General features: G+C 43.3%; 1 protein-coding gene across 3 annotated transcripts in view; it reads right to left on the minus strand.

Moving 5' to 3' along the window:
* Nucleotides 1-10,457: 10,457 nt before the first annotated feature.
* PLEKHF2 (pleckstrin homology and FYVE domain containing 2) overlaps nt 10,458-27,724 on the minus strand; it is a 32,943-nt gene continuing 15,676 nt past the window's right edge. Inside the window, exons 2-3 of one of the 3 annotated variants that reach the window (XM_074986910.1) lie at nt 21,573-21,690; nt 10,458-15,964 (exon numbers count right to left, since the gene is read on the minus strand). In XM_074986910.1, the coding sequence (XP_074843011.1) occupies nt 15,201-15,950 (750 nt within the window). In that variant the 5' untranslated portion in view covers nt 15,951-15,964; nt 21,573-21,690 and the 3' untranslated portion in view covers nt 10,458-15,200. Of the gene's footprint in view, nt 15,965-16,296; nt 16,415-21,572; nt 21,691-27,724 lie in introns of those variants that run through there. The other 2 variants (XM_074986911.1, XM_074986909.1) reach the window with 2 other exon arrangements.

Consider the following 27,724-nt stretch of genomic DNA (forward strand, 5'->3'; position numbering starts at 1 on the left):
TGCTACTTTCTAGGACTTGCTGTACTTCCACTGTGCATGTGCTCTCTAGGGAGCTGAGCCATGGATTAGCCACGCTTGCAGTCGCAGGCTTTGGGGGTGCGGATGCACTATGGACCCCTGGGCTTGCGTGAGCAGATCCGGCGCCACTGGAAGAGGCATCGGTGGGCGGACCGACATGCGCAGGAGTAGGGGGAACCATTGTTGGCGATCCCACGTTGGGACTATCAGGATCATCCGAGCCTTTTCTCTCCTGGCTTTTTGCAGAACCTTGTGGATCAGCACTGCGGGGGGAAACGCGTAAAGCAGGGGGCCCCCCCACGGGATCGCGAACGCGTCCCCCAGGGACCCCCGGCCCAGCCGTGCTCTGGAGGAGAATCGTGGGCACTGTTTGTTGTGCTGAGTGGCAAACAGATCTATTTGGGGAAACCCCCATGCGTGGAAAATCGGCCGTAGTAGATCGGGACGGATCTGCCACTCGTGGGTGAGCGCAAAACGCCTGCTCAACTGGTCTGCCTTCACGTTGTGCGCACCCGGCAAGTATGAGGCTCTCAGGATTATATCGTGGGTGATGCACCAGTTCCATAGGCGGATTGCTTCCGCGCATAAGGTACGGGATCGAGCTCCTCCTTGCCTGTTTATGTAAAACATGGTGGAGGTATTGTCCGTACTGATCCCGACGACTTTGCCTCGTATACGGTCTCGAAAGTGTTTGCAGGCGTTGAACACTGCTCTGAGCTCTAGAACATTGATATGTAGAGACTGTTCCGTGGGTGACCACAGTCCTTGAGCCACCTCTTCGCCCATGTGCGCTCCCCACCCTATGAGGGAGGCATCCGTAGTGAGGAAAACCGATATTTGCGGCTGATGGAAGGGTACCCCTGTTAGCAAGTTCCCGGGGTTTACCCACCATTGCAGGGATTCGCGCACCCCAGGTGAGGGCGACACCACCCTGTGAACGGTGTGTACTGCCGGCTTGTATACACTTGCCAGCCAGTGTTGCATGCTGCGCATGTGCAACCTGGCGTTCTGTACCACAAACGTCGCCGCTGCCATGTGGCCCAGCAGCTGCAAGCACGTCAAGACCGGCACTGTAGGGCTGAAGGTGATGACCTGCACGAGGGAACCGATGGCTCGAAAGCGAGCCTCTGGTAGGTATACTCTCGCCGAGACCGAGTTTATGCGAGCCCCTATGAACTCTATGTCCTGTGAGGGGTCTATCTTTGATTTTGCCAGATTGATAACCAGGCCAAGTGAGGAGAACGTGTTTGCTGTGACGCGTATCATACGGAGGACCTCCCTTTTCGAGGTCCCTTTGAGCAGGCAGTCGTCCAGATACGGGAAGATAAACACCCCCTGTCTGTGCAGGTAGGCTGACACCACTGCCAAGGTCTTGGTGAAGACTCTGGGGGCCGAGGAAAGGCCAAACGGTAGGACCTTGTATTGGAAGTGTTCGTTGCCCACCATGAACCGGAGAAAACGCCGGTGAGCCGGATGGATGGTTATGTGGAAGTACGCGTCTTGTAGATCGAGGGCTGCAAACCAGTCTCCATCGTCCAGTGCTGTAAGGATGGAGGCAATCGTGATCATCCGAAAACGTTGCTTGCGTAGATACCTGTTGAGGCCACGAAGGTCTAAGATGGGCCTCCAGCCTCCTGTCTTTTTCTCCGTCAGGAAATACCGAGAGTAGAACCCTTTCCCTTGCAGTTGCTCCGGCACCTTCTCCACCGCCCCTAAGAACTCGAGGTGGGCCACCTCCTGCCTGAGCCTGGCTACATGGGAGGCCTCCTGAGGGTGGGGCTTGGGCGGGGGTCGCGGCGGCGGGAGCGACTGGAAGGGGATGGCGTACCCCGTGGCTATGATCTCCAGCACCCATTTGTCTGTGGTGATCCTTTGCCACTGGTCGTAGAATGGTCGGAGGCGATGGTGAAAAAGCCGTTTTGGATGATCTTGTGCAATGGTGGTGATGGCGCAGCCCTGGATCTGTATGTCAAACTTGTGGCCTTTGGCCCCGCCCCGAGGACGGACGGCCCTGTTGTGAGCGTCGCCTGGGGGTTCTGTACTGCTGGTGCTGCTGATGCCGCCCTTGCTCGTAACCCCTGTGATACTGGGGGCGCTGTTGCTGGTACTGGTACCGCCTTTGCTGTGGGTAGTACCTTTTCTTTGAGTATGGAGGGGTGTAAATCCCCAGGGTCCTGAGTGTGGCTCTTGAATCTTTACTGGAATGAAGGACCGAGTCAGTTGATTCAGCAAACAGCTTCTGCAAGTCGAAGGGAAGGTCGACTATCTTCGCTTGCAGATCTCTCGGTATACCCGAGGTCTGGAGCCAGGACTCCCGTCGCATCACCACTGCAGTTGCTGTGGAACGTGCTGCCGTGTCCGCAACGTCCAAAGCAATCTGAACTTCCATCCTCGCAGCCGCGTAGCCCTCTTGCACTATGGCCTTGAGGACCGGCTTTTTGTCCTCTGGAAGCGAGTCCATGAGGGAAGTTAATCTGGCATAGTTGTCGAAATTATGGTTCGCCAAGTGCGCTACGTAATTTGCCATGCGCAACGTTAAGGTGGAGGAGGAGTAGACCTTTCTGCCGAACAGCTCTAGCTTCTTGGCATCTCTGTCCGTTCCCCCTGTTTTAAATTGAGATGTTTTTAGTCTTTGTTGCGAGGACTCCACCACCAAGGAGTTTGGCTGGGGGTGGCTAAACAAGAACTCCATGCCCTTCGCTGGCACGAAGTATTTCTTATCCGCTCTCTTTTGAACAGGCGGAATAGTTGCAGGGGTCTGCCATATGGTAGTGGCGGACTCCAAGATCGCTTCATCAAGCGGTATTGCTACTCTGGAGGAGGCCGGGGAGCTCAAATTTTTAAGGAGCTTATGATGTTTCTCTTGCACTTGTGCTGTCTGGATGCCTTGCGTGAAAGCTACCCTCTTAAACAGCTCCTGAAACTGTTTGAGATCGTCCTTAGGATGGACGTCCCCTAAGGCCGTGGCCTCATCCGGGGAGGAAAACGAGGAACCGCTGGGGTACATTTCTTTGGACCCTTCCGGTTCTTGATGGTGATGGTGCGCCCTCTCGCTGGAGGTATGCGAGGGAAAATCTCGTGGGTCTACGGCCAGTCCCCCCTGGGACGTTTGAGTCTCTGTCCCCGATCGCGATTGCCTTTGGGGGTACGAGGTAGTATGTGGGGATCTTTCCCTGGTAGATTGCCGATGGTGTCCATGCCCCGCGTGGTAGGGACGACCATGGCAGTATAGGCACTGTTCCTGGGAAGGTGACCTTGACCATTCCCTTTGCACGTACCCTCTGTGTCTGGGAGAGGGGGATCGTTGAGACACTGGAGAGAGCGATTTTGCATAATAGTCCAGCGTTTCAAATCCCAGGAAGGGTGAGGGTGGTGCCAGCCATGGGGAGGCTGATTTCAGGAAAGGAGAAGGGGGCTCCGGGTAGGCTAGGGGGGACCCCTGCCTTCTGGTTGGAGTCTGCAACATGAGCGGAGGGCTGTGAGAAAAGAGCTCCACAGCCCTGTCTGGAGAGGGGCTGCAGTGCCTCCTCTTGTGTGCAGCCTTTCCCCTCCCTAAGGGAGGTAACTCCGCCCCCTGATAGGCGGGGGATCCCGGCCCCGTCGGCACCGTGCTAGGCACGCTCGAAGGCGGTGCCGCACGTGTGGAGTGCTTCTGTGCCTGCAGGCTACGTGCCTGCGCGCTCTGCACCGCCGGTTCCCCGGGGGTCGGTGCCGCTGCCTGCGGTGCCGCCGGTACCGGCGCTTGCTTAGCCGCCACCCTGCCTGCGGTGCGGGGCGGCTGGCTGATCATCGGAGGCTGAGCCGCTTCCACGTGGCTCTCCGTGCCGCCGCCGATCAGCTGTTGCTGTGGCTGGGGGCTGCTTGCTCCTCCCGTCCCGCTCACCGTTGCTGCCGGCAGGGATCGGGTTGGAGAAACTCTCCTCCGTTTTTGCGCTGATGGAGTGAGGGAGGCAGCTTTTCTTCTAAGGGCCCCGGAGGGTCCCTCCTGCTGCGGCCACTCCGGCACGTCTGGCTGGAGGGCCTTGTCAAGAAGCAGCAGTTTAATCCTCATCTCCCTGTCTCTCCGTGCTCTTGTTGTTAATTTTGCACAGAAGGCGCATTTTTGTGCCACATGGGACTCCCCCAGGCACCTTATGCAGAGACTGTGCCCATCGGACACTGGCATCGCCTCTCGGCAGGACTCACATTTTTTAAAGCCTGAGGAGGACATTGTTGGTGAGTCTTTGAGTTTGTTTATGGGTACTTAGCACCCTCTTTGTGCTGTTTCCCCGTCCGATGGCCTGCCTCAGCAGGAGGGCTGATGGCCCTAGCTCCCGGCCTCCGGCGCTTGTTACTGGGACTGGCTTGAGCTGTCCCTCCGTAGCTTGTTTGTTGTTTTTGTTTGTTTGTTTTTTTTCCCACAAAATAACAACCGGCTACTTATGGTAGCCTAAATAACTGAAAACTTTAAAGAGAAAACAATTAAAGTCGTTGAATACGCTATGTGGCTTTAGCCTAGTCGGATTCCGTCTGCAGCCGACGGCGGTTGAGAGGAACTGGCGGGGACCGGATCGCGCACATGGCCAGGAGCGCGCCAGGGAGCGGCGCACGCCGGCGCATGCGCAGTCCGGCAGAAACTGCTTGGAAGATCCGATCTGCGGCGCCGGCCAAGCCGTCACCTATTGTGGAGCACCCACGGGGACACTCGAAGAAGAACTGGCTGGATAACCGTACCCAGAGAGTAGTTATTAATGGTTTTCAATCCTGCTGGAAAAGTATAACTAGTGGGGTTCCGCAGGGGTCTGTTTTAGGACCGGTTCTGTTCAATATCTTCATTAACGATTTAGATATTGACATAGAAAGTACATTTATTAAGTTTGCAGATGATACCAAGCTGGAAGGGGTTGCAACTTCTTTGGAGGACAGGGTCATTAATTCAAAAGGATCTGGATAAATTGGAGAAATGGGCTGAGGTAAACAGGATGAAGTTTAATAAGGACAAATGCAAAGTGCTCCACTCAGGAAGGAACAATCAGTGTCACACATACAGAATGGGGAAGGACTGCCTAGGAATGAGTACAGCAGAAAGGGATCTAGGGGTTATAGTGGACCACGAGCTAAATATGAGTCAACAGTGTGATGCTGTTGCAAAAAAAGGAAACATGATTCTAGGATGCATTAACAGGTGTGTTGTGAACAAGACCCGAGAACTCATTCTCCCGCTCTACTCTGCGCTGGTTAGGCCTCAGCTGGAGTATTGTGTCCAGTTCTGGGCACCGCAGTTCAGGAAGGATGTGGAGAAATTGGAGAGGGTCCAGAGGAGAGCAACGAGAATGATCAAAGATCTCGAGAACATGACCTATGAAGAAAGGCTGAAAGAATTGGTCTTGTTTAGTTTGGAAAAGAGAAGATTGAGGGGGGACATGATGGCAGTTTTCAGGTATCTAAAAGGGTGTCATAAGGCAGAGGGAGGGAACTTGTTCTTCCTTGCCTCTGAGGATAGAACAAGAGGCAATGGACTTAAATTGCAGCAGGGCAGGTTCAGGTTGGACATTAGGAAAAAGTTCCTAACTGTCAGGGTGATCAAACACTGGAACGAATTGCCAAGGGAGGTGGTAGAATCTCCATCACTGGAGATATTTAAGAAGAGGTTAGATAGATGGCTGTCAGGGATGGTCTAGCAAGTGGTTGGTCCTGCCATGAGGGCAGGGGGCTGGACTCGATGGCCTCTCGAGGTCCCTTCCAGTCCTACTCTTCTATGATTCTATTAAGAATACTCTGCAAGGCCTTCAACCAAGAATACAGCAGGTTCCACAGAAAGTAATACTTGTTTTTCAGAAGGTGCCATTGTTCCTTCTTACTGAACCCATTGCCGAACACAGTATTAGGCCAGTGGCTCTGTTTTGGCTGGAGGCTAATGAGTCATTCCAACGTGCTCCTGAATATTTATGATCAAAGGGCCACTAAGCAGGTTTTGCACAATTGGGAGTGTTAACTCTGATGTTTTGACCAAATCCAACTCAGGACACAATGCTGTCCCTCCTAGTATTCTCTGTCTTTTCAAACGGGGTATGTCTATACTTACCTCATGTTCAGCATGCCGATTAATCCTCTGAGTTCGATTTTGAAGATGCAGCAAAATCACTCTCTCTCGACCCTGGTACTCCATGCTATTGCATGTAGTAAGAGATGTCAGTGCAAGCCCAAAAAGCCCCGATCTACACCAGGGAACAAAGTCAATCCTGATATGTCAATTCTAGACATGTTAATGGCATAGCTAGAATTGCATATCTGGGATGGACTTTGTTCCCTGGCATAGAGCAGGCCTTATATGCAATGCTCCTCACTGCTTGTTCTGCCACAGGCTCCGCTATTAAAAGCCCTTTGACTTTACCTCAAGCCCCACACTCACCAGGTCCCCCCATTCCAATGCAGCTGAATTTTAAGAGCGAGACAATTTTTATGTACATTAGGATCATACAGGATGCTACAAAGAGAACATTAATATTTTGACTTCAAAATATATTTTTAGAATCAGTCTGCCCGCTGAATTTAATTTTGAATTGACTAGATATTAGAAGCTCCCTTCATAGCTTTCTACATTTTGCTCATCGTGAATTAAAGGTGCAAGCTGGAAACTGCAATGGTTATTCTTAGAGATGACTGTATAGTTGCCATTTTAATCCATTGAAAGAAAAATGTTCACTTAACAGTGGGTGTCTTTCCATTGTCAGTCAGATTTGATATTAACAGTGGCAAATTACAGACATGCACAGAATTTAGTGACAGGCAACAATTTTTATTAATCTTTTAATGCAAAGGAGAGGAGCTTCCCACCCATCACCTATGCTCTCCTACACCAAGTATTTAATTGGTTCCCACCTGGGGCTTGCAGGGCTCCTTACTTTATCACCTGTAACTGGCACCAGGGTTACAGGGCTTCTTACCATATAACCCATAATGCAGGCCGAGCTTTCCTCAGCTTACCTCCCATAACTCAGCTCTGACTCCATAGTGTGGAGGACTGATGGTAGACCAGGCCGTGGGTCTTCCCCATCACATGAGGTCAAGGCCCATCATCAGAACCCCAGGTATTTTACCATTGCAACCTATTAATTTCATTCTTAAATGCCCTAGAAACCAGCTGCAGTTTGTGAAAAGTACGTACCACCTCAGTAGCTTCTTTAGATACCATGCACATTCCTACATAACCCACTGTCACTCGTAAATGCTGCAAGGAAGGCAAAACTCATTAGTCGTGCATCACTTAGCCCAGGAGAGAAAAAATTCCTTCCTGGCTCTGTACACAGGTGATGAACTAGAGACTCCCATGGGAAAAGCTGCTTATTGTCCCTTGGCAAGTCCCTCCCCTTGCTATTGAAACTGTAGTCCTTTCCCACCACCATTAAAAATGGCACCCACCAACATGAGTTATGGAAATGAGTTGTTTTCTTCCTGCCCATTAAGATCCTTGGACTCAAAAGTACCAAGCTACAAATAACCTTAAAGTCAGAATAGGTGTGAGCTCAATGATAATACTACTGTAGAATCAGCCTCACTGTACAGCCTGTTTTAATTTTGTTTTAAATAGCAGCATTAGCTTCAGTAGAGAATCCCTAGAATAGCTTACAGTCCTCAACATCCATTTCTACTGGAGTTCTCTCCTATTCATGCTATTTTAACAGAAAACTGCAGAGCCCGTGATTTGTGTGTTGATTTTTTTCAGATTACTCTAAATATATTGGTCCTTTCAGATTAAAAGTTGTTATCCCCAAACATTCATTTGTCAAATGCAAGGAGTTTGCCACGGTGTGAAACTCCTTGCAGTTGACCTCCCCTCTTCCTCCCATCACTGATTTAATCTGTTCTATGCCAGATGGCTTCACCTCCCAGTACAACTGGGGTATCTGCAGCCAACATGTCAGATATGAGGGAGACAGGATCTTGCTTTATTTATGCAACTTGAATTCCAGAATACGATGGTCTAGGAAAGTACTGAAGGAAACTCACAGGCAGATCAACCTTGGATATGGAAGGGGTCAATTACCACAGCTCATCTCAAAGCCATAGCTCTGAAAATCTTCAAGAACCGCAAAAGAGTGGCAAAGAAAAACCCCACATGAAGCAGAGCTGTTATGTATATTACAAGCAGTGGAACATGTGGGTTCTCCTTCCCCAGAGCTGACCACCTCTATTAAAAGAAGTTCCAAGAACACACAGAGTGAGGCAGAGGCCCAAAGGGTAGAGCTGCATAATGAGAACATCACAAAGTAACTAGAAAACAAAAAAGCCACAACTTTTTCAATCCCACTCAGGACATATCTAAGATGAAACATAAATGTAGGTGGCAATGGAGAGTTTCAAAATGAATGGTAAAATCTAAAGGGTAGTTAATTTTATCAGATCTTTACTGCTCCAATGTGTATTAATTTGAACATGCTACTGGGTTGCCCACAGGCCTCTCCTCTTCCCAGAGAGCCTAATCAAGTTAACAGCCACCCTTCAGTATCTTGCGGTCCACAAAGCACTTGCACCTCTAGTCTTGTGTTTCAAGGTAATTGAGATCAACTGAATTATCTTGATGTCTAGCCTAAAATTCAGTTTGGTTCAGGCTCTGAACAGAGCCTCACATGAACGACTCTCTTGGGTGACATCCATCAGAAGCCTTTTCCAGGAATTTTTCATACCAAGAGCCTTCTCATTTGGCTTAGTTTGTCCAGTGTCACCTACCTGCCTTATCCTTTTCACAAACGGAAAGGGGGTGAGGCAAGCAAGTCACAGCCAAGCCAAGTGGTCAATTTTTGGTTACTTGGTACTTTGTCTTTTTCCATAGCTGAAAAATGGAGTCTATTAAAATCAATAAAAACCTATACCTATCTCATAGAGCTGGAAGGGACCTTCCGAGGTCATTGTGTTCAGTCCCCTGCACCCACAGCAGGACCTATTACCATCCCTGGCAGTTTTTTTTTTCCAAATATATAAAAACATTTCCCCAAGATCCCTAAATGGGCCCCTCAAGGATTGAGCTCACAACCCTGGGTTTAGCAGGCCACTGCACTAACCACGGAGCTATCCCTTCAAGCAAATCATGTTACTACTTGTATATATTTATACATATATATACACACACAGCTCACAATATTATATATAAATCATGATCCTTTATGGTTTTATAGCATTGAAGATATTTAAAAAATAGCTGTCCAATCAAACCTCAGAATATTGTCTCAATTGTGACCTGGAGGGGCCCTTTTAGGACTGAGAATTCACCCAGAAATATACTCTTTACAGTACCTTTCTCAAGAGTTTCAAGGTGTAAAATTTGAGATCTTAAATTAAAAAAAATAAATTTTCTTCCATTTTGCTTTTTTTTTTTTTTTTTTGTCAGTGATGATTCTGCTCTTCATTTTTAAACCAACTAGAGCCAGGTGCAGCTGAGCCTATTAACTTTTGTTCTGTGCACAGGTATTAGTTGTTAAACAATTAGAAGTCTGTGGCTGTGTACATACAGCAGCAGGTGGAAGGGATGATGCATCTTGCACAGACAGATGGACGCACAGAGTCTGCTTGAGTTAGTGCTGAAAAATAGCAGTGTGGGTGCAGCTGCCTGCCCACAGATCATGCTAGCTACCTACACCAGTACCAGCAGGTTGGGTGGGAAGGTACTCAGACAGCTAGCCCAACCTGCTGTCTGCGAAGCCATGACAACATTGCTAGGTTTTGGCACACTAGCACAAGCAGAGCCTAGCTCACGTACATTTAGCTGAGCTGGGATTTATACCTCCCAGCTGCTGTGCAGCTGTATCCCCTGCATGTGTCTCAATGTACTCTAGAGTCAGGAGGCCCATATTTTCCTCGACTTGTTATTGTTTCCTTTCATATCAATCCATGTGTCAAACTGAGATGTTTGTTAAAAAACAAAACATAGTACACTGGATCCTAAATGCAAAGTTAGCTCAACATACAAGATTTGCTTTGAGCAAAGGATAGGAACACAGATTCAATTGATTATAAACACCAGAGCCTTTGCAAAAAGTCTCATTCATTGTATATTTACATACTCAGTCCTTCATGATCAGCAATATTTGTCCTTATTACACTACATTTTATGGGAATTAGCCCTTTTTTTTCAATTGGTATACACTATGTTGATCCTGTGACCCAAAATAATCTGTCACTGCTCAGAACTTTGCTGCTGAGGTGCTTCAGGGGCCCAATCCTTCCACAAAGTGTGTGCCCTTAACATTTCTATTGAAAAATCACTGAGGCTTTTCATAACAGCCCCTTGATTAAACAGTTCCCATTACATTTTTCAGTTTGGTAATGAACTAGGGCTGTTGATTAACATCAGTTAACTAACACCTCAAAAATTAAATCAATTTTAAAAATCTGCCATTTAAGATTGTGATTAACTGCTGTTTTAATCACTGTTAATAGTGTACCAAGAGATGTGTAATAAATATTTTGGAATTTTTTTTTTTTACAATTTTCAAATGTATTGATTTCAACTACACACAGAATACAAACGTGTACAGTGATTACTTTATATTTTTATTACAAATATTTGCACTGTAAAAAATGATATAGTATTTTTCAAGTCCCCTCGTACAGCTACTGTAGTGCAATCTATCACAAAAGTGAAATTTACAAATGCATTAAAAAAACCCACCATAAAACTTTATAGGCTCTAAAGTCTGCTCAGTCCTACTTCTTGTTTGACCTGTTGCTAAAAGAACCAAGTTTGCTTAAATATATGGGAGATAATACTGCCCGCTTCTTATATACAATGTTACCTGAAAATGAGAACAGGCATTCACATGACACTTTTGTCATTGGCATTGCAATGTATTTACATGTCAGATACCCTAAACATTCATATGCCCCTTGACGTTTTGATCGGCATGCTAGGGGAAATACTTTCATGCTGGTGACACATTAAAAATAATCTCTTAATTTGATTTGTGGCTGAGCTCATTGAGTGGACACCAACTGAAAGCTGAAAAGCAGCAAAGCTGGTTTTCTTCTTCCAATCTATGAATACAAACAAGATGTGAGAGGATGAGATCTTCTAGTTCAAGTTATAACCAGGATCAGTTCAATTCATTAACTACACATACCATACTTCCATAATACAATAAATCAGTTTTAAATATAAGATGTTATTGACAAGTTCTCTTATGTATCCAGGACTTGAGGGGTTTTTTTTTTTTTGTTTTAAGTAAGGATGTTTTTAATTTAACTTACATTGACAGTTTGACACACATGATAAAAGAGTAATCGAATTCTGATAAATGACAGTTTACCATTTTCAAACAGGAAAATATAAAAATTGAGAATCTGGATAAAATGTGAGTTAAACTATGCAAGTCTTTGCCTAAACATGGATAGATTGTGCATCCTCCTGGTTTGCAGAAAAGCATCAAGTTCACTGTAAGTTTAGCTATCTTTAGTTACAAATCAGCATATTTTAATTAATAAACAAACAAGAATCAAGGTCTCTTTAGGAAAATACCTGAAGCGTACAAATGCAAAACATTACAATCTTTTAAATCAAGGCTACTTGATTTAAATTATTAAAATAGGTGTTTCAAACCACTGATTTAAATAAATGCACCTTGCTGGCATTCATTTCTTGTTTAGTCATTTTTAAATGTGACTCCAGTTAATTTCAGTCTTCTATGAATCCACACTCTCTCTATTCTGAATTTTCTCAATTATAATCCCATGTATTACTTGTTGCCCACCAGTTTCTTAGATTTAGCCACTTCTGAACTTCAACCTACTTGCAGTTAATCTTCATAAGGCACTAAAATAAAGTATGCTTTTACTGTGGCTTGCTCTGCACTACAAACTTAGGCAAACAGTAGCCACATTACGTTGCTCAAATCACGTAGGTGTCTCCACTGTTGAGTCCTTTTCACCAATTTAAATTACCCGGATAGTCAACTTCTGTGCTCCAACTCTGCAAGAGGCATAGCACTTGATTCCACATGCATGGGATCAATATGAGAATAATGTAGACACCGTAATGAGTAATTGGCTTCCAGGTGTTATCACATAGTGCTCTACTGTGACCACTCTAAAGAGCTGACTTTGTCAACTCTGGCTCTTCTCTTGACTGGGATTCCCTGCTTTTCATGAGCCTATAAATTTAGACCTGCCTCTGGAACCCTCATTCATGCATCTGATGAAGCAGGTTTTTGTCCATGAAAGCTTATGGTCCCAAAATATTGTTAGTCTACTAGGTGCCACAGGGCTGCTTACTGTTTCTGAAGATACAGACTAACTCAGCTATCCTTCTGATACTTATCACTCTAGAGAGCACTTTCAACTCCACAGCACTACAGTCAGGTACACAGGAAACAGCCCCTCGCCTGCTAATGTCCCAGGAACTTTTGACTTTTCATCTTCTGTTTGATCAGCGAAGGAGGACTTGCCAGCAGAGCTGATCATGGACACTCAATGACCCGAAGTCGCTCACTACTCATACCTTTACTGTGCTGTCTGTACTCTATCACTCTTGAAGACCTGTATTTAAAAGAATTAACACATATATGTTTGAAGCTCCACCATATATTTGCAAGTAAAATAGAGTAGTTTTGACAGAAAACAAGGTTACAAAACATGTACTGAGCCCTTTAAAGAATCTGAAAGTACACAAAGGTCAATTTACTTTACACTCATTTTTTTAAAAAATATTTGAACCACCACAACAGAATATGCATATTACCAAACCATTTTTATGGTCACTAAAAGCTTTCACTGCATACATTAGTTTCAGAAGAAACCATGATTTTTTCCCCAATAAATGTCAGTTTGGTTACAGCTTCAGGAATCAGTGCAGCATGGTACAAATTTTGTTAACAGGTAATGATCGATTTGGGTGGGTGCAAGAACATTCTGCAGAAGTAACTTAGGAAGAAATTTGAATATTTTCTCCCACAAAAATAAAAGTGCTGAAAATTTATGTGAAACATACTAGAAAGATATACAAAGCATAGCATTCTGAAACAAGACAACTGTATATTAATCGTGTATCACATCTTAAGAAAAGGAAACTGAAGTATATAGTTCAGTTACATTGTTAACCATTAACAAAGGTATTTAGAGTCTCTGAATTATGTTTCTGTATAAAAATTAAGCTAATGAAATTTAGTCTCCTTTTCTGAAATAGAAATATTATATTGTATAAGTACAAAGGTAAGATTTGTGGCCTGAAAATAATTTACTCAGAACAGTTCATTTTTCCTTAGTTCTACAAATCATTTTTCCTATTAATCAAGGTATGAGTACACTGATTTATTTCAGCTATCCTTTTGAACATACTCCCCCATTTATTGCCTATCATGTAATATTAGAGAGTGTCCATGTTCCATAATCCCTAATTACAGAAAGCATTTTCCCTCTTAATATTTATTTGAAAGCAGACCAAACTTTATACTTCAGCGCTTAAAAAAAAACAAAAACAAAACCTCTTTGTTCAATTTACAATTACAGTAATTCTTATGTTAATTGCACTCTTTAGCTAGTTGGATACTGAATTGACGATTATTGCTTTATATTGTAATTTTGCTGAAAACACAGTTACAATGTAAGATTGGGAGACTAGTGCAATATGCAGCTTTGACTGTTTATTCAATAAATACCTTTAACCCAATTATTGCCAGCCAAGGCAAACAGTGCAGAAATTGTCACTTAATAAACAAAGATCTATATATAAATTTAACAATCATGGAGGTTTCTTAATAAAATAAGTTGCTACAATATTCCCATGCAATTATTTTAGAGTTTTTTCACATAAAAATGGGCACTTACAAAAATACAGAAATATCAACATTTTTAGGATTTTACAAATCTTCACAAATCTAAGTTTTACATTTATATAGGAATATCATAGTTCTGTGGAAAACTGTAAAGTGAACTCTCTGTTAGAGACATTTTCTGCACTGACCATTTTGTAACTTAGTTACAGCTTTCTTGGTCATGAATACCTATACATTTAAAAGGAAATAATCCAAATTCCACTTTTAACTTGAGGTCAGCTGTGTAGAAAAAGAGTCATTTTTACAAAGGTGTTCACAGATTGTTGGTCAGAAATTTTTCACACTAGCTTATTTAAAATAAATTCCAATCTTGGCCTAAAAATACCTTCTACTAATGTGACATACAAATTAGTGTTGTGCTGGAAAGCAAATCGGAACTTAATAAATTTCCGAAACAAAATGTTACTTAAATCACCAGTCAAAATTTTACAATGCAATTGCCAATTATTATTTCTGATACCTATTAAATAGAAAAATGTAAAATTTTAAAACTATTTGGAAAATAAATATTTTATAACCACATGAGGATCACATTAAGTTTATCTACCAGAGACAACGATCCTACAATTTTAATAAATGCAAGTGAGCCTCCACAACCTTTGTGAAATCCTACTCTAATCTGGGAATTTGCATGAGTGCTGGGCCTGCCCTTGCAGACTGGGTTGCATAATTGGGGCCATAGTCACTCACTGCACAGGTGTGTATAAATTAATGCTTTCCAAAAATCTTATTTTACCTCAGCAATTATTTTCAATAGCACCATCAATTTCTCAGGTATGTGCGCCATGCAAATGCAGACAGTATGCAACAGGTTTGTGTCTCCCTGAAACAGCACAGTCATTACAAGGCACTGCATTTCATAAATAAATGCAAAATATTTTTCCCAAATTAGTGATCTTTAAGTATGCATATAGGTTAAAAATGTCAATTCAATGTATCGCTATATAACATAGTTAGAAAAAGCTAATATATTGATGAAATTAACCAAAATATATGTATCCTAGTTTCATGCATGTTTATTATGTTCCCACATAAAAACCCATAAATGATAAAGCATCCCAATCAAACAATGCGGCAAAGTTGTTAAATAACAAAGAAAGCTATGCTGAAATTTCCCAAGCTTCAACAAAAAGTTTACTCTAGACATAACTCAAGTATAGGAAGTTGAAAAACTATGTGAATTTTTGCAACAGTAGATCCCTGCAGACAAGTGAAAAACCTATTGTCTAGAGCATTCAAATTGAGGCACATTGTAGTTGAAGATAGGCAAATTTTATGGCTAGAATAGAATTTCAGAGAAGTCTGGCTACACGTTTCCCCAAAAGCAGCTCTTTATGGTTCAACACACCAATTGCAACACCTGGAAACAGTATTTGGTACTTAGTCGCTGCTATCGTCATCATCGTCATCATCAGATACATCATTTAAAGGGGATTTAGGTGACCGGCTGTAAGAGTCTGATCTAGTGGGAAGACAAGTAGTCATCTCCCCAGTAGAAAGAACATCAAAACAGAAGTCACAAATCCGCACAGGCTTGGAGGACTGGCTGGGAAGAAGAAACCTCTTTTCAGAACAGGGTCCGCATACAACAAAACCACACTTGCGACAGTGATGACGACGGTTGACAGGTGTAAATTTTGCTTTCTGGCAACGCATACAAACAGTAGCCTCTGAATCAGGTACCCAGACAGCTGCATGTTCATTAACGGGAGTTTTCCCACTTTTAGAAAGCAAATCTGAAACACATTTATTTATGTGGCTCATCCATTCAGACTTCTCAGTGGCAGTGGCAGCATAAACTGCAAAAGATTTTGTTGGCGTCTTGATAAGCCATCCATTCCGTAAGTCCCCTTCATCTTGGATAGAATCAATAGTGACATTTTCCAGTGGAATTATGTGCTGTTTGTTGTATTTTTTTTTCTGGATAACAATGTTGCCATAGACAAGAATATCATTGAATAAGAAAAACTGTCTTGCTTTAGGTTTCTTCCGACAGAGCTTTGTTAACACTCCTTCTCCAATCAGAACACGACCAGGAATAGTCAAAGGTTGACCAGCTGCCCCAAAACAATTTTCCACTATATTTATTCGTCTAGTATTTGCTTCACTGTTTGCCAAGCGATCCACCATCTTTTACAGGTATTCTAAAATACAAACAAAAATGTTTTTGATTAGAATAAGATTGATTCACAGAAGAATTCTATAGCCAAATAATTTAGTAAAATTATTTGAAACAGCTAACACGATAGATGGCTCCAGGTACTGCTAAATTCTAGTTTTTGATTCAAATCCTGCTCAGGTCAGTAATATTTAAAAGGATTCTATCAACAGAGGACTTTTTAGTTGCCTGTTGAAAGAAAGATGATCTGTCTAGTTCCCAAGGGACAGGTATGACATCACAGAAATTACCACCATAAATGATACTACTAGAAACCTTATTGACAATATTAGGAGATACAGTAGAACAATGAGTTACCTTCTTATCCCTAGAGGTTGTCCTTCGCCAGGTAAGGATTAGTGCCCATTGGCAGATCAACAGTGAAAGATTTGCACAGTTCTCTACACAAGGGTCAGCAACCTTTCTGAGGTGGAGCGCTGAAATTTGACCTTTTGACTTCTACACAGGGTCTGAGTGCTGGTCATACTTTTTAAAGTCACTAATAGCCCTGCTGTAGCCAGACAGAATGCCCCCTTTTTTCTACTCCATCTTGTCTCTCCTGGGTGCTTCAGAGCACCAAAGGGTTAAAAGAAACAGCTCAGCCCTGGAATGCCTGAGAGTGCAGATGTGCTTATCTCAGGCACAGTCTTTTTGATGCTCCGGAGCAAAGCTGCAACAGGAGACAATGGGTTAACAGACAGCCGGCCTCGTCCTGCCCTTGGCTTAGTACCATCAGTTGATTTGCCTACACAAACGTCCGAGACGGAGGAAAAATCTCTGGCCCATAAAGAAAGAATGCCCTAAAATTATCTCCACCCCACAGGTGCGAACCAGCCATGTGCGAACAAGTGTCTCAAGACAAGTTAATTCAGTTGGCATCTTTTGAGATAAGGAAGAGCGTACATGACCCAATGGGTATAAAGTAAGGGTCCGGCAGTCCCTCTAACTGAGCTCCAATTACCTCTACCTGCCGGTCAGGAGGGTCTTTGCCTCCCTAGGTCCTAGGGGGACACCCATTCCTCATTATTATTGCTTCTTCCCAAGGGATTGAGTGAAAACACTGGCCACGCCACATTGGTAATGCAGGGGTGAGAATAAGACCTGTTAAGTGTATTGCTTTCCTTTTGTTTTCCTTGTGCACATTCAATAATAGATCTATGAACTGTTATATGCTAGCTATTGGCAACTAAAGAACAAAGTGTAAACCTTGTAATCTTTGTAACAAAATAGAAATCCTGTAAGCTTGCAACAAAGTATATATCTTGTAACCGTAAGAGTTAAGTCTCCTTTGTCAATAAATAAGTAACTGGTTAAGTTGTAACCTGACTCTCCCTGTTTCTGCGCAAGCCAAACACAAAACAAAGAACCCAGCTGCTTTTGAGCAGCATTAGCCTGGTCATTGGTGAGAGCGTGCTGAGAGCTGAGCGCTGAGTCGTGCTGTGGAGCAGACTCTCTGGGGCACCTGTCAGCCACCCTGGCTGTCCGCTGCGAAGGGACTCTCTCATCCTAGCAGCTAAAGACTCGGGTGTGAGAAGCTCTCAGTGCAACCGCTGGAGCACCTGTCAGCCTGTCCTGGCTGTCTGCTGTGAAGGGACTTTTCCTGTCCTAGCAGTTAAAGACTTGGGTGTTAGGACCTTGGGGCATCCATCAGCCTGCCCAGGCTGCCCGCTGTGAAGGGACTGTCTGTCCTAGCAGTTGAAGACTTGGATGAAAATAAGGGCATAGGTGGTATCTCACCCGACCATCGGCTAACACCTACTTACAGCAGCTTCATTAATAAATTAAGATGCAGAGCTTTACCATTTAGGTGGTGGTTGGTAGCATTAGCTGGTCTTTTGTTAATCCACAGGCAGGATAGCTTTGAGCAAGCTCACGGCTGCATGGGGGAGGCGGGGTGGGGCTGAGCTCCCACCTTGTGCACCGATGAAAATTAGCTCAAGTGCCACTCCTGGTACTTGTGCCTGCAGTTGCTGACCCCTGCTCTAGACTGTGTTTCTGAATGGCTGATGCTTTTCACAAGTCACACATTGTCACACAATGACAAGTGTGAAGTCATGACCATACAAAAGTGTGACAGAACTGATTGATTTGTTTAAAAACTAAGTTAATACCAACAGGAAAAGCTCAGGGACACACTAGCAAAAATATCGTTAACACAGCTAGCCATTATCTAAATTTTAAAGTGTATTTAATACTGTTACATGAATGTGTGTGTATAAATGTATACAGTATCTTACACAACTATATAATATGGCTAAGTTCATGCTACAGAGATTTCAGTCATAGGCTGAAAACTTTACACCTACCTATACCTTGGTCTGAAGGTTTCCTTGTTGAGGATAGCTTTCTAAGCCATTACCAATTTCCACAGAACTGAAGTGCTCAAAAAAAGTTTAGTCTTTATGGCTGCACAGATATAATAGTCACTATGGACTAAAACTGTTGCAGCAGTGTTTGCATTCATCTGCAGATGGATTTTCACTGAATCTTCTATCATTCAGAACTTTAACAGGCAGAAAAAAGGAAGCAAAGACTGATCAGCAACTGTGAAACTGTTCAATCCCTTAAGATCAGAAATAAAATTTCAAGAAATCGTCCTTTTTCTGATGCTTGGGAAAGGTCTGAATAGATCAAGTATTAGAGTTCAATACAGACAAGAAAGACCTTTTGAAAACAGGTATAAAATGGAGAGCTGTTTTCCTCACAACAAAGAGACACTGGAGGGAGAGGGAAAAAAAAGCCCTTCTTTTTCAGCTACTAAAAAGAGTGGCTAGGGAGACATTTATGGACACCTACTAGCCAGAAATTAATATAAAAAGCCTTCCCTAAACTGGGATCAAAGACAGAATACTAGCACATATATCTTCTGTGGGCTGGACTTTTCATCAGAGTACAGCCCCTGGTTCTTAGTGAATGGAGAAGGCGGGAGGGGACACCTCAAACGACAGGAACAAGCTCCAGAAAAGTCAATAAATAAATGTTACATCAAAAAAGAAGTTTTGCAGATTGTTTCAATTTATCCCACACTTTTATAATGCTTCATTGAGCCATTTATGAGGTTTAAATACTACAATAACTGTTATGGCATCTCTGCACTAGTCTATACTAGAAGTGCTACAGCTTCTGGTGAGGAGGCTCTCTGCTCTTCTGTCACAATAATAAAACCATCTGCCCCGGAGGAGGCAGCTATGTCAGCGGGAGAACCCTCATTGACACAGTGCTGCCCATACCACCACTTACATTGGTATAACTTGTATTGTTCAGGGGGTGGCTTATTCACACCCCAGCATGACATAATTGTATTAACTAACCAGTAGTGTAAACAGCTCCTTAGACTGTGGACAGTGGAACTACACTAGAACCTCTGTAATGTGGGTGTTGCCTATTCAGGAACACCCCTGGCACAGTTCCTCTCGGGGAGGAGGAGGAAGCGGCTTTGGGCACTGCCCTGGAGGCTTTCCCCCCACTACTGTCATATTGGCAGGAAGTGGAGCCTGGGAGCAATGAGGGCATGGAGCCACATGTGCGCCTGGAAGAGGGGCACCACGTAAGTGCTCTACCCCTCCTCCTGATGCCCAGACCCTGCAGCACTCTCCATAGCCCAGAAAATGCTATAATCCAGCATGCCCTATTGCCCAGGATTGCCAGAGTAAAGAGGTTCAAGTGTAGTACAATTCCACAGTATGTCACGTTATTTTGAGCCAATAAAATATTGAGACATTAAAACAAAATATATTAGTCCTTGTTTTAATTCTTCACATTCTTGTTTATTCAAGTTTACCCACATAGCACAATTTGGGTTTTAATCCTATTCAAGAAATCCAAACAAACTGCTTGAATTATTATTGTGTAGCATGCACCTATATGCCACAAAGAAAATTCTGGTTCAGCCCTGAATGGCATAAATTATACCTACACTACCGGTTAGTCAGTATAAGTTCCACCTACAATTACTGATTTTAGCCACACTTCCCAGATGTATATGCCACTGAGGTGTCCTAAGCCCAAGCAGTAACTACACCTATAATCGTCATGAGAACAAGGTGGATAAAAACTGACTTTAAAAAAGCAGTTAATTGAAATCTGATTTTGTGATGTTTTTAAAAATCAGTACTAACATTTCTAATTTCAAAATGGTTACAATTAAATCTCAAACATGCTACACATATACTTACAGACACAAAAAAAGAATAACCTTAGTCTGTCCAGCCTAATTACTAGCTCTTGCTTCTTGGCTTTAGACTGCTGAGGAACTGAAACTGAAAAAGTAACAGGCAAGACAGACACCAACTGGATAGGATTGGTTTTGTTCTGGGCTTAGTTGGTAGTGAACTTTGGCTAAGCACAACAGAGAGTTAATTAAGGCATGATCTTAAGACAGAGAGACAATACGTACGAAAGAACAAAAGGCAGGATAAAAAGGAACAGTGGAGTGGACCGAAAAGAAAAATGGGAGATATTATTTAGAGCATCAACAGCTTCCTATAGTCCCCCCGACTTTTGCCTCAGAAAAACTGTCATGGCTTCTGGGCATAAGAGAGACCCCACCTGGGAATATTTTGAAGATATTCGTTCCCTGTGTGAAAAAGGAAAACAACATGTCAAGTGTAAGCAGTTCAAGAAGATGATGCAGGGCCGAGTTGCAAGAATGAAAACAAAGGAAATTGCTTATTGGGAGAAAATATAGATAAAGATGCGAGTGGATCAACTGGTTAATAACTTAAATAATTCATTTTGCAATGCACCATTCTTCAAGACTCTGTGTCTTAGTATAATTGTGATATGACAAGTAAATTAAATTTTTTCCAGTGTGGGATGTTGCTAGAAAAATAAAGTTGAATTTAGGTAATCCTTATGGCTTGTTTAATTATTTAACTACATATAGAATCTATCACTCAAGTATACAATACAGAAAGCTACAATAAGAGAAATCTGGAGTTGCCAGTTGCCACTGAATGTCATTTTCTTTTATATTATTACACAATAAAAGCCCCTTATTTTGGAACATCATATTCACAGACTTAATGATGATGCTATAATTCTACTTCCTATTTTACTTCAGCAAAACTCAGCTTTTCCAAGGGAACCCCCATCCTGTATTTGCTAACAACAAGAAGTCCTGTGGCACCTTATAGACTAACAGATATTTTGGAGCATAAGCTTTCGTGGGCAAAGACCCCCTTCATCAAATGCAGCAGGTCTTTGCCCACGAAAGCTTATGCTCCAAAATATCTGTTAGTGTAAAAGATGTCACAGGACTTCTTGTTGTTCTCGAAGATACAGACTAACATGGCTACCTCTCTGATACTTGTCATCTTATATTTGTTTTCTCAAAAAAACCAGAAGTGTCAGTGAATTCAATGGGGCTTACTCCAAAACTACATGCACTTTAAGCAGCCTTAGCTTTTTTGGTAACTTGATTTAAATACATGATTTTGCGGGGCTGTTTTAAATCACAACTCCCTTGATTTAAGTCACTCCACCCTGCATGAGTAGAATTAAAAATGTAATTAGTGTTTCAAACTAAGTGATCAGCTTCACAACTGCCACAATAAAGATCATTTACTTTCTGGAGAAGTATTAGCAACACCCACCTTTGGACGATAGCTAGCACCGGGGAGGTGATGTAAATGAGGTTTGGCACCAATAAGTCTACTGCAATTGCTAGCTGCTGTTTGAGGCTGAAAAATCACCAGTCCAGATTGTTGACTGCTGGAGAACAGGATAAATATCTTGTTTGTGCAAGAGAGTTAGTTGTGTAACCATTCTTGCTTAATGGTACACTTGTAATAAGCAACCTTTTGTGAATGATTAGATGCCAGAGTTGAGGCATGTTTATTCCAAGAGCCATTTATAAAAAGCAACAGAAGTTAGTCAAACATCTGGTCCAAAAAGACATCTACAGAGTTCACAGTCTAACATTACTAAAGCATACAGCCAACTGGCACAAAATAAGCTTTTGAAAAGTACAGAACAAAACTTGATTCTTCCATACATTTCACAGTTTGCACTCAGATGATTGCATGCTTTAACCAACCCCCTAAAGAGCACAACATAGCTTCACTCGATCCAGTTCAGAGAGTATTAAGCAAACCTGTAAAAATACTTTTGTTCAGCAAATTTTCTTTTGGTAAAAGTTTAACAGGATAGCTTTCAAAGGTGAATTGGAGAGAAATTCCAACCACAGTCATTAAAGATAAATGAAAGTAAAATGTATGGGTTCCAGAGCATGGACTCTAAAGATTTCATTTATATCTTGTTATTAACCTAAGTTATTGGGCTCAGTACAGGAAGTTCTGTGACTTGCAGTAGGCAGGGTAGCAGACTAGATCTGGTGCTGCTTTGAGTTGGTAAATCCTGGTCTGTGGAGAGCTTGCTTCTGATGTGCTGGCCCAAACAACCTTCACTTCTCAGAGATGTTGAAGAAGGTTCAAGAAAGCTTTCTTCCAAAATGAGGTAATATTTCCAACTCAAAGTGGCCAGACCCTTCCAAAACCTGCAGATGTATCTTCACTGCCACAATGATCAATCCCACCAAGACATCTTTCAAGATCCATGTCATACCTTTGCCTGGGTACATAGGGTGTACCTCATCCAGTGTACTAAGGACCCCAGCAACAACTAGGGGCATGTCTTTGCTTAACGCATTTGATGCACTGCAATTGATCCTCCAGAGTTGGATTTACTGGATCTGTGAAGTATCACGTGCAGGAAGGGACATCAGCATGAGCCTGAAGAACCCCGAGGTACACAAGGGCAGAAAGCCGATTCCAATACATCGATTCTAGCTATGATAATGGCGTAGCCAGAACTGCATATCTGGGATCAACTTTCTGCCTTTGTGTAGATCAGGCCAAAGTACATTAGGGTGAAACCAAACAATTGCTACGTTCCCAATTGTCTTATTTCCTTATATAAATTCAAAACACACCACATCACCAGCGAGTGAACACTACACAAAACCACCACTCTCTGTCAAGCCTATCAGTCCTCATCCTCAAAGAAAATCTGCACAGCACTTTCAAAAAGACAACCCTCGGAGCTTAAATTTATAATCTGATAATCACTAAAAATGACAGACTGAACAGACATGCTGCATTTATGGTTTATTACAATAATCTCTAACCCAATAACACCATCTCTCTGTCCTATGATGCAACAGTGGTGACAAACTACTCTTCTTTACATTGTTTCTTACAATGTGTGCTAACGACTTACACTAACCAGCTTTTTCTACCTTCCATTTTTCTGGGACACGCAGCCAACTTCTTCACATTTTAAACAACTCATTCAATACATTTCTAACCTTTGTGGTCAAGAATTTTCCAAACGTGAAGTGATATGGGGGGGTTTCTTCTCAACTCTATAGAACAGACATCTTCAGTATCTCTGAGACTGTTAAGAGATTTCACTGACTCAAGCACACTGAAAACAAGACACTGGTTTCTTGAAAGTTTTCTGAAGCACCCCATACAGTCTCATGGACTTGTCTCTACAGTAGGGTCTCAACATTTGCAAACCTAAGGTTCGCAAATTCAAGTATTTGTGAGCAGCCGCAAGCAGCCACTTCCCACGGGGCACCAGGCAGGGAGTGATGGCAGCCACCGCTTCCCCCGGGACCCCGAGCCCCCCATTTGGGAAATTTAACATTCATGAAGATTCTCAACATGGAACCCTCGCCAATGTTGAGACCCTACTGTAGTTAAGAATTACACTATATTAAACCATGACCTTAAACAGTCTTGAGAAGTAAAAACATTAAACACAATTTAACACTCAGTAATGTTAAATATGACAACCCCCATCGACACCAAATGCTAAGTTGTTTTTACATGTCATATCAGTTTCCTAAATGCTGTCCAGTTGTTGCTTTATTCTCATGCAATTTTTTGGTAAATTTATAGGTACAAACCAACTTAACATAAGTTGTGTATAATAGACAAAGTGTCCATAAAGAAGAGTCATTGTTTTAAACATTAATGACTTAAGTTAAACCAGCATTAACTTCCAGCTTTAGACAATACCAGACAGATACAGAAGCCCCAGAGCTAAACACCCCACAAGTGACACAATGAAAAACACAAACACTTATGAGTCTCCTCCAGGGAGAGCAGAGCCTCCATATTCAGTTGCTATGCTTCTTTCCATACAGTTTATGGGCTGGTGAAGATTGTGGTGGAGATCCAGAGGTTATGGTGGGAATGATGTCAAGGGCGGCCAGGGCAGGGTGGGTAAAAGGAATGGGTGGCACATGTTGCGTTCTAGCTATTCAACACTACAGCTAGTTTCTAATTCTAAACTTCTCTTTAGCTCCCTCCTGGATTGTCAATATGGGTCTTTGGAGAAGAGGACCATCAATCCCATGCTCCTATCTTACCCTCCACGGGGCTCTCACAGCCCAGCAAGGAAGCAGGTGCTCAAATAGACAGCATCGTTCTCTCCTGTGTAGTTATAGGTCAACAGGAAGCTGCTCAGAACACTCCCAGCTCACACCCAGTAACACCCCAAATTAAATACATTGCAAATAAATGCAAAGTAAGGCATATTGGAAAGGACAATTTATCTTATAGTGTTATAAATTAACTATGAACTCAGGAAAGATACAGAAGCCCCACAGTGCCAAGCTCAATTAAAACCTCTGTTCAGTGTGTGCCTGTGGTTAAAAAGATAAAGTTCCAAAAACAATGGGATTGTGAATAATACGGAGAAGGCTTTTATATATAAAGTAGTCAATGGGGTGGTGTCATGTGGAATCCAATGTGTGATCTTTCAAAAGAAGATACCATCACATACGGCCAGTGGGTGCAAAGAAGGATGACAAAAGTGATGGAAGATCAAAGAGATCAATGTTATTTTGGAAGAAAGACAGAAAAGTTTCTCCCCATTTCAACATAAAAATAGGGCTATAGTCAACTAAATTAAAAGGCAGGATATTAAAAACCAGTCCTTCCCCCGCCCCACACACTTTTCATACAAGGTGTAATAAAACTATGGAACTCATTGTTACAAGAATCTGAGAACTTTAAAAGGGAATTGGACAATTTTATGTATATCAAGAATATCAATAAAGGAATAAGAAGGATTTTGTGAAAGAGAGATTAAACTTTATGCACCAGGAGTTAAACCAATCTCCAATGATGAAAGAACAAGATCAGACCAAATGCAGAATACCAATTATCCCACATTCACCTTTTCTGGGGTTCTTATACCTTCCTCTTAAGCAATTAGATCTGGCCACTGTAGGAGACAGAAGACAGGACTACATGGACCAGGGCTCTGCTCAAGACTGGAAACGCCTATGTTCTCGGGGATGCAGAGGAAGTAGCGGGAGACACTTGGACTTGCTTCTCCCCAAAGCAACAGTGTTGATTAAAATAAGTCAGTTTAAAATGCGCATGACATAGTCTTTCATAATCAAAAACCATTTTAACAGAGTCCCTGTAACAGACCAAAACGTTGATCCTCCAGGGCCACTGGTGGCTCTTGCAGTGTGCCAGGCTCAGCTGCCAGTTCTGGTTGGGCTGGGAAGGATGGAACCTGCTTTTCCTCTGCATGGCATCCAAGGCCGTGTCAGATCCACCCCGATTTATCCCTGGGCTACAGGAAGCTCTGCAATCTCCCCTCTCTGCTGTACTTGCAGCACCTACTGCTCCTCAGCTGCAGGTTGAGAGATGACTTAACAGGGAGCTGCTCCCCCAACCACCATGCATCCAGAACCCTCATACCCAGACTCCACTGCTGACCCTCACCTCCCCACACACACAAACAACCCTCCATGATGAGCCCCATTTCCCCCTGTCCCTGGACCACTTTACAACCAGATCTCCACAACCTATTGAGCCCCAGCCAACTACACCTGGATCCCTACCCACTGAGCCCCACTACTCCAGCATCTGGACCCTCCCTGCTGTGCTCCACACCCAGACTCACCTCCCTACTGAGCCTCAAGCACGTTGCCCTGGGTCCCCCTGTTGAGTCCCATCACCAATACAATGCACTCAACCTTTCATCAAGCTCCCATGCATCCAAATCTCCCCCCACCTGCCTGCATCTGGATACCCCCACTAAGCCACCCATTCCCAGAATCCTCTCAACCTGTACCTGGAGAGATCCATACATTTCCATACTTGCATCCTACCTTGCTAATCCTAACTGCCCACAACTAGCACAGGCCCACAGGTATTTCTGAACCAGAACTCATTCTAGGATGGGTGAGCCCTCACTGTTGAGTTTGTGTCCTAGGGAGAGCTGCAGAGTGATCTATCTCTATGTAGCCAGTGGCCTGTGGTCCCCAATACCATGCTGGAGCACCCCCATTTATTTTACAAATAAAATTTACAGAAATTTAAGTACAATAATTCCTGGACCAACCCCCCCCCGCCCCCCCATGAACACAGTGCCAGCATCAGCTCACCCTACTGCAGGGTGAGGTGGGATGGTGCGGTGTGGGAGAGCCCCAAATTTCAGAGGCCAGATAAAGGCAAGGCATAATCAGCATCCATCCCACAGGTGGTAGGTTCCCCTCCCCTGCCCTACTGCCTCTTCATCTGGAGAGCACTTATAAGGCTATGTCTACACTTCAGCCTTTAAAACAGCAAAGCCATACTGCTTCAGCTATAAAGGTCTTCCATATATATTGCAGGTCTTTGTACCGATAATACAGAAGCATTCTATAGTGCCATGGGTGTCCAACCAGTTCTGAACTAGCCACAATATTCTGAAAATAGATTTATTGTTTAAGCCAAGCTCTCACTTGCAAATCATTCAATTTCAGCCAGCATCATTCAACTTCAACTTTTAAAGTAAAAACGTGCATCTCCCAAGTACTCTATACAATATTTTAGAGGACTGATACCATGATTTTATTTGAGTGTAAACTGTAACTGACACACTATACCTCAAAATAGCACACTGGATCCAATGTTCCTGCTAATCTTTTACATCCATTTTACACGTGGAATTAATTTGATGTACCCCAATATGGAGATGTGTGGCAGGGGGTAGAGCTGAGGGGGTTGGGGAATGAGAGGGGGCTCAGTGCCAGGGCAGATGGTTGGGATGTGGGGACTCAGCGGTGGGGCTGCAGATGAGAAGTCTGAGGGCTCCACTGGGGTTGTTGGCTCTGGGGTGACTCCAAGAATGAGGGTTTCAGGGTGTGGTAGAAGGCTTAAGACAAGGGTAGAAGATTGGTGTGCGGGGTGTTAAGGCTCTGGCTGGGGAGTGTGGGCTTTGAGATGGGACTGGGGATGAAGGGTTTGGGGTGGACTCAACCCGCAGCCATCTCTCATTGTGGCAGCTTCTGGACGGATGTCAAGGGAGAGACCCTGCCTCAGCAGCCCTGGTATCATAATCACATGACAGTGATGACAGGCTACATTTCATACAAAAGTATGCCTTGTTAAGAAATCATTTAAAAAGTCTTGTTTTACTGAACCGTAGTATCCTGTTGGATTATATGTATTATAACCGTATATGAAATATTGCTGGACATTACTGAAATATATTGTGAGGTTCAGAGACACCTAGAGCTAGCCTTTCAGTAGGGACAAAGCAGCAACAATTGCTGAGCAAACAGGCTGGATCCTCCAACAAGAAGAATCCTGCAGGACTTCTCAGAGAGGGTATGTATGCATTGAGAACTGCCTGACCCCATGCACAGCAAGGAACGTTTTAGCATCTCAAAAATGGTATGAAAGAGGGACAGCGACATTATAACTTTGTTTCTCTCCATCTTCACCTCAACACC

This window comes from Carettochelys insculpta, chromosome 2, assembly GCF_033958435.1.
Source record: "Carettochelys insculpta isolate YL-2023 chromosome 2, ASM3395843v1, whole genome shotgun sequence".
In the NCBI taxonomy this organism is placed as follows: Eukaryota; Metazoa; Chordata; order Testudines; family Carettochelyidae; genus Carettochelys; species Carettochelys insculpta.